Genomic DNA, 10,673 nt, shown 5'->3' on the forward strand with positions numbered 1-10,673 from the left:
ACAATTGACAAAGGAAGTGGCTAAGACTGAAAGAACGCAAATTCACTTTTTAAGCGACGTTCTTGTTGCCGTCGCGTCGTTGGACCTTAAAATCCCTAATAACAATAATAATACGCGCTATTTGCTGTGCTCTAATGAAGGTGTTTTATTAAAGCATCCGTCAGGAAAAATGAAAAAGTCATTTGGTGACAGATCCTTCAGTGTGGCGGCGCCCACTTTCTGGAATGCTCTTCCTGTTAGCCTCCGCAGCATCAAATTCATTTCTACTTTTAAGTCTAATCTTAAAACTTATCTTTTTAAATCAGCTTTTAATATCTCTTAGATCTGATTACATATATTTGTATATTTCTAATATTTGTATAGTTTTTAGGTTATTTATTGTTGTAATGCGCTTTTGATCACCTATTATGTTAAAAAGCGCACTATAAATTAATAAATTATTATTAATTAATAGACTATTATTATTTCAGAGGCAGTTCGTTAATACTTAAAGAATGAGATGTTTCTATGAGACCTTGGCATCGCCCTCAATTAAGGGACAAAATCAAGTTATCGTTGTGCCAAACAGGTCCTTGGTTTAACGCCAGCGTTTAAAACTAACAGAGGATTGTGATTAAAAAAACTGAATAGTCTCACTCTGGTACAAAAACGTGGCTCTGGCTAATTGTAGTAGAGAATTGTTTCATATTTCAAATGCATACAAATGTTTTTTCTTGTGATTCACTTGTCATGCTTGTCGAGCTCTTAAAAAAGTGCTTCGTTCAGGACGCACTTAACAGACGTCTTTAACGTCTCAGACGTTAAATACGTCTAGACGACTTTAATGTCTCTAGTATAAAAACGTCCAAGCTTTCTTTCGTTTTTCTATTCTTCCGATCCTTATTGATGTCTCTTTTACATGACCAGGTAAAGAGACAGAATGCAACATGGTGGCAAAGCGGGGATTTCGAATGCAAGGGACCCTCGACGGTGGTCTAAGTTGGTTTGTTGTTTTTGGATCTTTCATGTCACAGTTTGTCGTTATTGGAATACACTTCGTTTTCGGCCTTTTGTACATTGATCTGTTAAAGGAGTTTGGACAAAGCAAGGCCACCACAGGTGAGAATGAGTTGCAGCGTAGTTTGGCCCCCGAGTTCAATACTCGCCCTTGGCGTTGGCTGGATTTATTCTCGGTTTTCTCGAGTGAAACTCCTCGGTCACGCTTGATAATAAGCAAACGGGTTTGCTTCTGGCTTGTTGGGATTCTTAACCTTGTTATGTTTATTTTCAAATGTTTGTTTCTGTCTTTATTCGTGGGCCTCAATGGAAACTAGTGGATCAGTAGCTGTGATGCATCCGCATGATCCAATAGCGAAGACTGGAAATTGTTTCCTAGCACGTAGGACTAGCACTCCAAACGGAAAACATTTTGTTTGGAGGTAAAGCCTTGTGTTTCGCTCTGACACTCACCGTAAATTTCCTTTTTTAGTAGCAGTAGCTTTTTGGTCAGTAATCGTCAGCTTCACCCCTCGGCCACGCCTGTTTGTAGCCAACAAGTCTATTTCCACCAAGTTAGAGTTCTTCTTACGTAAACCATGTTATGTTGAAATTAGCTTTGCCTGATTATAAGGTTTACAACAACAAAGCCCTATCAAACGCAGGCGAAACCCAACATTAGCGTATTGTAACTATATGAGCCGGGTTAAGCTGTCCGCTTAAAACTATTCCTGGATGAAGTAAAAGACTTCAGAGATAATTTGATCCATTATCAACGAGAGAGGACACGTAACAGTGTTAAAAAAGCCACTGTGACTTTCAAAAGTTTTTTTTTTTAGCTTTTCTGACAGCTAAATATTTTGCCGTCAGGTTTATGGTTATGGTTTACCCGAGGTCCCGTTTATACGGGAAAACGTTGTCCCGGGAAACAGGGTTACTCTCCCACCCGAGCGGTTCATATGAGAAAAAGGGGTTGACCCCTTTACCCAAGCCAACAGCGCTCTCGCATGCTCTTGTCGTCTTGCCTTGACCGAGTTGATCCGACCGGGTGGGCCAAAATTAGGAGAGTGATCTCACTATCGAACTAAAAAGAGTGAATTTCTAACCTAGGTAACTTTTTGTTTCTCATGTAAACGGCTCGCCAACTTTGTAAGGGAATGAAGGAGAAGTTGTTTCACCCAGGGTAGCTTGGAAACCTGAGTGACCTTTTTACCCGGGACAAGTTTTCTCCATTAAACCGGGTCTCGAGACTCCCTTAGCTTAGTGTCCTCATTATATTATCCCTTAAAATTTCCGGTTTTGCCTTTTTTCAACAGCATGGGTTGCTTCCATTGCATTCGGCTTCACTTGTTGCCTGGCACCTCTAAGTAGTTTACTGTGCAAAAAACTTGGTTGCAAAGTAGTCATGGCAGTCGGTGGAATAATGATCGGAATTGGTATTTTCGTTTCCTCTTTCGTCGATACGATTTTCCTCATGTATGTCACATATTCGTTGATATTCGGCCTGGGATCTAGCATGTGCTACATAGCTTCCGTTTTGGTGCTCAGCGAATACTTTAATAAAAATTTAGTTATTGCCAATGGAATCGCTCTGGCTGGAGCGGGCGTGGGAGCCATATCACTTGCGCCCGCGCTCAGCCTTCTACTGGACAATTATAACTGGCGTGATGCAGTTCGTATTCTCAGTGGAGCGTCACTTGTGCTACTGTGCTGTGCATTTATTTATTATTTGGTACCTTCGCCGCTGGAATTTGTCGATGCTGAGGATTACCAAGAAGAAAAAAAATGTTTTGACTTCTCGTTATTTAAGAACAAGGCTTATGTTCTGTTGATTGCTGTTAATGGATTGGTGTTATTTGGATTTTATATACCATACGTTCATTTGGTAAGTTTATTCTCTAGTCAGCGGTTTTTAGTAGCTGTTAGTTAGCCCCTTACGCAAACGTTTTTAGGGCTTTATACACTGTAGAAAATCATGACGAAGCCCTTAGAACGTCTGCGTGGGAGGCTAGAGGTTGGTATGCAGCGGCTTGATTTACGAGGCATCCCGTCATAGAAATACTGAAGCTCAGCGGTTGCCTGCTCCAAGGTGACCAAATGGGGCCAAAGGGATGACGCGTAAGTGAAAGGCATGCGAAAATATGAGCGCGTGATCTGGGAAAAGGGGGCAGTGGCGCTTTCTCAATTTCGAGGACCCAACTATTTCGGAGCCTGGAACAGGCCATGACATAGGCAGCCGATAAATATTATAGAACTTAAATCTGATTTTGGAGAAAATGCGAGCGCGAGTGAAGCAAATTGGACTTACTCCCACCACTCGCGCTACGCTTTCGCTCCACTTTTATCGCGTGTCATGTTTGGAGAAAGAGTCCTTTCTACTCACTGCCATGCAGACTACGAGATTGTATAGAAGACGGACATTTCCAAGCAATCGATTGCATGAATAACATGTTTTCTAAAACGGCAAACGCTTATTAATTTTATCATTATTGCCTTTATTTTATTAAACGCGTAGTCTTAGTTTTTGAAAGTTTGATCAGACGTATATTTTTCCTGCAGAGTTCCTTTTTAGTATCAAAGAGCAAAGTACCGTAAATTGCCGTTTATAGCCCCCTCCCCCAGTTATAGGCCCATCAACCATTAAAGAATGAGACATATTTGATTATAAGCTCCCCGCCGATGTGAACCCCACTTGTATTGAAAATAATTTGATTCATTATGACGTTTTGAATCTTAATTGTGATCATCATTGCTACAGCTTGTTTTGAGGCGCTTTTTCTATTCGAGATATAAGCCCCCTGGGATATAAGCCCCTCAATTTGTAAGCCCTTTTAAAACCCCTTGCGGAGCTGTATAAGCTCAGTGCTTATAAGCCGCAGTTTACGGTAGTCCAAAAGCTTTCACTTTTTTATTTTAAGGGGTGGTTTCACTAGAAGTTTGGCAAGGGGGCTGCTCTAGAATTACTTGCCCACATTTTCCTCCTTCACCTGTTTTGTCTCATACAGGTAAGACACGGACAAGACATTGGCATCCACAAAGAGGACGGTGCTGTTCTAGTCGGCTTCATTGCAATGTCAGAAACAATTGGAAAGATTGTCTATGGCCGAATTGCTGATCATCCACGTGTGAACCGAGTTTACCTGTATCAGATGTGCATGTTGGTCTGTAGCGTTCTTACCACTCTTCTTCCTATTTTGACCTCCTATAAATCCCTGTTAGCCTATTGTATATTGTTTGGCATCCACGATGGCGGCTTTGTGGTCCTTATAGCCGTATTAGTCGGAGATGTCGTCGGAAGGAAAAAGATGGCATCAGCCTATGGGATCATGTATTGTATTTCTGGTATTCCAATGATACTAGGACCACCAATAGCTGGTAAGTGTTGCTTTGTGGGTGCAGCTGACAACTAAACTTATTTCAGCCGGGGTGATCCAATCATAGTCGGACTGAGACTCTTCTCTCAAGAGGAGAAATGGGAAATGGCATAAGGCATTCTTTTACTTTTTTTTTTCTAAACGGTTTGTTTTTTACCACAGCAGGATTAGCTCTTAGTCAGTCGGTTGAGCCCTTGACTGCAGAGCAGGATTGAGGTCGCAGGTTTGATTCTCGGGGCGGGACCAATACTCAGGATCTTAAAATAACTAAGAAATGAAGGTACTCTCTTTACGCTGCAAGTGGCTCGATCTTCGGGTGGCTCGGATGACCAAAATCTGAATGGCGATCCCGTCTCCAGTTGGAGACCTAAAAATAGTGTTTTCAGTTAGTACAGTTGGTGCTAAATACATTGACACTCAAATAAAGTAACTTTTTTATCTTTTGTCTCACGATAGTCACTTAGTTGTTGATCGCAACTTGCCTATCTCTGTAAAGCGTCTTCAAAGGCCTTCTGGGTCGATGCATTTCGGTGACGTATCCGAGACGGACGGCTGGGACAACGTGATCCGAAACGTATCGGCCACGCGCAATAATGAGGCCTAGGGACTAGGCAAGATCGCAACGTTTCGACTCTGCTTTCTGCCGGTCTTTATCGGGAGGTGACGTCGTTTTCTATTAATGCCAACAGTGCTTTGGATCGAAACCCACCAACCTTGAGTGAGGTTCGTGATACACCAATCACTAGCTCAGTAAATTGACACGAATAATGACCTGCATTCTGTGGTCGAAACGTCGCGATTAACAACTAAGTGACCATCGTGAAACAAACGATAGATATGAATCCTTTATACACATGCCACGATGACTGATATCTTTCATGATATTTACTTTTGGTTTCAGTTTTTTCTTCGGTTCCGTATATAGGAAAATAAGTAAATATGAAATGTATTCTCTGGTATGTCTTCTGCTTTTCTTTCGCATCTAGAAGAGTTCTTTTTTCTTTAACGTCTTTTGTTTCATTACAATTTTACTAGCTTTTGTTGATGATGTGTAAAAAAGGGGCCGGGTTTCACTCAGAGAAATTTAATATAGCCCTGGGGGAAGGGACGAAAAGAGACTCCTTGTGATGAGAGTGAGTGTTAAATTTCCGAACATGTGCTCTGTGAGTAGGAAAAAAACTGGCGCGTCCAATCTTTTCCCTGTCTATTTTTTAACTTTTTTTTATTTATTCATTACTTGTTTATTATACCTATTTTAGGATGGATGTATCCTATTCTCCAGTCGTACGTGCCTGCGTTTTACATGTCTGGCGCCTTCACTACACTTGGAGTATGTCTTTTATTTTTGATTCCTATTCTACTTCCTCCTGAAATTGCTCAAGAGTGGCGCATGCGTAGAAAAGGTTATCGGGCGCAATTCCCATCATCCACCTCAAGTCAAGCTACAAAATCATGGACTCTGGATTCCGAGTCATTCTCTTCTGAGTCGGAAGATCGTGACAGGAAAGTTTCGGAGTCTGGTAAAGGTGTGAAGTGTTATGAAAAGAAAGATATTAGCGTTTCGTTGGTAAAAGATTCTGTTGAATTGGAGATTGTCAAAGAAAAACCGGATACTTCAACTGTAGGATGTGTCCTAGAAAAATACCTTTCTATGCCTAAACTCGTAAACGAACAAGACTACCTTTTGGGATATTTCGGTGACTACTCAAGAGATTCAGAAGACGTCTGGATTTACTCTTTGGACCCGAACAGAGAGACTATGGTTTAGTTTAATAACACTAGTAAAGTTGAATATTTATTTCAATTAGATAATATATTCATAACGGTGAAAATATTTCAAAGAAGGGCAGAACTGTCGCGGCCCTTTGATGGTGACAAAAAGAAACAGGTCGAGTCGGATCGAGTCCTATATAAACAATGAAAATGCGCTTTTCAGTAAACGCAAGACTGTAACCACGGGCGGGAGACGCCTTCACTTCGTCGCTTGATCCACGTGACCCGAAACGGGTCTACGGCCGCGCGAAATAATGAGGCCTAGGGACTAGGCAATGTGAACGACTGGTTCCAGTTGTGTTCCGTTGCTGTTCATACTTAACTATACCTTTGTCGTTGAAGTGCTTTAGCTTTATTTCAAGAGATATTACAAATAAATAATTGTTAATTATTTATATAACCTAGTCTACGGCGCGTCTAGGATTTAGTGGAGGGGGGTTCGGATAAATGTATGCTAGAGGCAAACCATCCTAGGGGGGTCGGGGCATGCTCCCCCTGAAAATTTTGAATAAAGGTCCTCTGAAAGGTGATTTCCAGCATGTCACATGCCTTTGAAACGACCTCTTCCTCCAACTATTATGTCATATGCCTTTGAAACGACCTCTTTCTCTAACTATTTTTAAACATGGACTACTCTTAAAAATTTATAATAATCGAGACCAATATCGAAAATAAACCTGAAATAACGGTTATAAATTTGTATTTGCCATGTGCTCTGAATCACTCTTGACTTTTATTGAGTTTTTTGAAAGGGTGCTAGATATAAGTCCTGAAAAACTGGGCGCTACGAACCTGGTCAATATCAGCCATTAAAAGGAGATTTTAAACCTGATTTTACAGAAAAGATAAGATTTTATTGAAGATTTCGGTGATATATATTTGATCCTTCGACTCTCAATGCCAATCAGTTGTCGATAAGTTTACTGTTTGCATGAACTCAGTTTTGATTTTTTGATGAACAGATCGGCAAAAATCAAGATAAATCGATAAACGAAACGAGTGTGTCATCAATTTCTACCAATTAATCGATACAATTGACATCAAGCAAATCAGATTTACCGATTTTTATCGATTGACCACTCCGAGATTTTAATACTTACGGCAGATTTCTGGAGTATAAAGCCCAGGAAGTCATTTATTGTTCTTGTTAAAGGGTTTTGTGACGAGTTCACCATTTGATATGTGGACATCTCTGGAAATTAGAATTATATTTGTTTTCAATTATTGTCTTAATATAAATTAGAATACTATTATAAAAAAAGAGTTTTATTTGACTGAGTTGAGAGCTATAGATTTAATAATACATTACCTTTGCCTACATTAGAATTTAAAGCTGAACGATCTTTTTGTTGGTTTTCATCTGTTTAATCTGTTTAAAAAAAGAGTGTCCCAGATATTTAGTGTAGCTAATAGATATGAGCACTTCAGCCTGGTTACAGGGATGAAAGTGGGATGAATTTTGGTGGTCCGGATGGCATCGTCTTCCATTGCCTGCTGCATTTTCCACATCATAAGCATCCCATTTCACTACAGTGATACAGTTTTAAGAGTTGCCGAAAGTATGATAAGCGCGAAAGTTAAAATTTTTGTGTTTCGCCATGTTCAGCTTTGTTTCTCGAATTTGGCGCCAGATATAGTCCCTAGGATCTTTGGCCTTTTCTCAATCCTCATCTCGGAAACCGGGCTGAAATTTCTCATACGAACCCAGGGCGAAATTCATCCGAGCTCATGTAAAGAGGCCCTTGCGAAGCGAAATCGGGAGCAATGGACGTAGGTGAATCGACGTTTTCTTTATTTTATCTCATTTTTCATTTGATCAAGGATTTGAATAAAATGTAGGGGCGATGACTTTAATACTTCTATGATCATGTATGATCAATCTATTATTTGAGGAACCTCCTTTCATATTATTAAACCACACAGAACAGATAGCTTTTTATACACACTATTACTGATTTTAATTTTATGACACTTTTTTTGCCTACGATAAATAACAATGATAAAATAAGAATCATGAATGGTTTTGTCGCGGCATAATTATTACAATGACAGACGTCAAATGACACCAAAAATTTCACATAAAAATGCTTAAAGTGGCACTATTCGACTGTGCGATCAATGAAAACTGCTACAGTGTGGATTGAGGACGGGGCATTTCCCCTCTTTTTTCGTCCCCACCACGGGGCATCTAGCCCTTTGTCCCAGCGCCCGGGAATTTGCCATCCAAGGCAAAAAAAAAAAAGAAAAAAATGCTTATGCCCGGGGAGAAGGGAGGCTGAGGGCAGTTGGATTTGACTGATGCATAAAGCGAGCTCGTGAAATTATGAAGTTTCATATAGACCAAACGAGGCTCGAAGGGCCGAAAAAATTTTTGAGACCGCCCCCTCCTTACCTCCTTGTCTGGATGACCGCCCTCCTCCTTATCTGAAGGTTTGGATAACAGGCGCTTTGTGAGCCAAGCGAGGAGAACAAGGCATTTTACGCGAAGCGCGAGACGAGGAGAGGAGAAAAAGAAAGCTAATTATTTTTCTCCTCCCCTCGTCTCGCGCTTCGAGTACGTTTCGCTTCGCTCTGAAAAGCCGCTTTCGCCTCGCTTGGCTAATAAAGCGCCTGTTATGCAGGCTACCCCTGTAACTCCGTAGGGGTCACACAACGATTCGGTCACGCAACGATTCTTATTCGCAGATTCCACGGTCTCCTCTAGGAATGCCAGGTGGCATGGCTTCCCTTTTGTGTCCTGAATACGAAGAAAAACGGCTTTGCTGATTATGAGTCTCGCTGCTTACTTCAGCCTCTGCCGCAGTTGAAACCGGCGGAGAAAAGTGTTATTGAAATAAATGCCGATTAAAATCAACGTTTCAAACCATTTTATAGGAAAAAGACCAAAAAAATCGCTTTTGTTAGTTTCTTTTTTCATCTTTTCTCTCCACAGCCCCAGACCAACCTTTGATCAGCTGCTAGCGTAGTTCTGCCCACCATAACCAGTTATTTTATATCATGTTTTGTTTCACGATGCTAGGATTCTCATTAAAGTCGATTTACATTTTCGGAATGAAATGCCAGACTACTTTACTTTGCTAGAGCAAGAGGAGCCTATAAGTCGCTTGCCTGTCGAAAATTTGTCGTGGTCGGATACTGGGCCTGCTGGCGGGATGCTAGGCAACATAGGAACCCTGCAAAAATATTAATATCAGGATGGATACGAACGTGAAAAACTTAAGGTTTTTTTCGCCATATTAAAAACTACATAGATCTTCTTCTGGCTAAATTTCAGAACTCTTGCGACTAAGGAAGGAAAGTTATAGCAGTTTTAAGGAGGATACTGGGAAACATATTGTACCGAGTACTTTTAATAGCGGGTATTTTATCAGGGTCGTAACATGGTATATCCGGGACCCATTGATCCCTATTTTCTTGCCGTTATTTTGATCCCTGAGCCCTGATAAAAGACTTGATCCCATCCATGTTTTTACACAAAATTTTAACTTAGGCAACTTTCTTTATCTCTAAATGTAGAATATAGAACATGCTCAAATGGGCTGATGAGAAAAACATTAACTTTAATTTTTAGTGCAAGTTGTAGGTTCTATCAGAGCTTTCTATTCTGCTATCCCTGTTGATGTTGTAGTCTTATGTGAATTTCCTCTTTCACTCTGTGTGTGTTACAGTGAGGATCACAATCAATTACCAATAGCAAAATACCTGCTTTACATGAAGTAGAAAATTAAATGATGCAAGCCACAGGTTCTACAGTTTAACAGCTTTTCTGTGTCAAGCCCATTAATGGCTTTTCCTGGCTTAATAACCATTGTAGATAGTCAGAAGACATATCTGGTTGTAGGTCTTCCAGACCTAGCTCCTTCCAGCCTCAAATCTAATAGGCTCTGAAAAGTTGTCCACGTGAGCTTGTTCCCCTTCCGCTTCGTCACCACCTGACGCAGGTGAATCATCTGATTCAACTGACCCCTGGAGCAATGCAACTAGGCGTCACTCTTCAAGGCAGCTCAAACAGAAGTTGTTTCCATCTTTTATTATTTGAACTTTCTCGATGATACACTTAGGTGAATTTCTATCATCACGGTACCTAGTCTGGTATACAAGGGGATCTTCTTGTAACTGTTCCAGCCATCTCAAACCCATGTGATCTGCCAGGAATGCGTCACCCTGCGTTATGGTGGAGATCTTTTAAAAGAACTACAAGGAAGAAAGGATGATATACCTCTTGTAATTGTCCTTGAGAGCAACTGCGTCGCCTTTTGAACAGATAATCTCACATTCTTCGGTCTGAAAAAATCTTGCAAGAAAAAAATAACCCATCCCCGGCTCAAAAATCAAATAGTGGGCCCCTTACTGGTGCCCTTCATGCTGAGTGCTATAAATAATTATTAATATATTAAATTCCTGCAGACTCTGCTACTTATACCTAGTATGCAATATTCCTTTCACCAATTCAACCGTTTATTTTACAAAAAAAAAAAAGACAGAAAATAAACTATAAAGGTTTTGTTACTTTTATTTCACCGAGGTAAGTCTTTGGTGTTCCACTCATTT

General features: G+C 40.5%; 1 protein-coding gene across 1 annotated transcript in view; it reads left to right on the forward strand.

The window, feature by feature from the left end:
* Positions 1 to 6,925, forward strand: part of LOC140927027 (monocarboxylate transporter 12-like) — a 13,125-nt gene extending 6,200 nt beyond the window's left edge. Inside the window, exons 2-5 of the mRNA XM_073376689.1 lie at positions 907 to 1,098; positions 2,292 to 2,860; positions 3,981 to 4,350; positions 5,609 to 6,925. Coding sequence (XP_073232790.1) covers positions 907 to 1,098; positions 2,292 to 2,860; positions 3,981 to 4,350; positions 5,609 to 6,117 — 1,640 coding nt within the window. The 3' untranslated portion in view covers positions 6,118 to 6,925. The remainder of the gene's footprint in view (positions 1 to 906; positions 1,099 to 2,291; positions 2,861 to 3,980; positions 4,351 to 5,608) is intronic.
* Positions 6,926 to 10,673: the final 3,748 nt, after the last annotated feature.

The sequence above is a fragment of the Porites lutea genome, chromosome 2 (assembly GCF_958299795.1).
Source record: "Porites lutea chromosome 2, jaPorLute2.1, whole genome shotgun sequence".
Classification (NCBI taxonomy): domain Eukaryota; kingdom Metazoa; phylum Cnidaria; class Anthozoa; order Scleractinia; family Poritidae; genus Porites; species Porites lutea.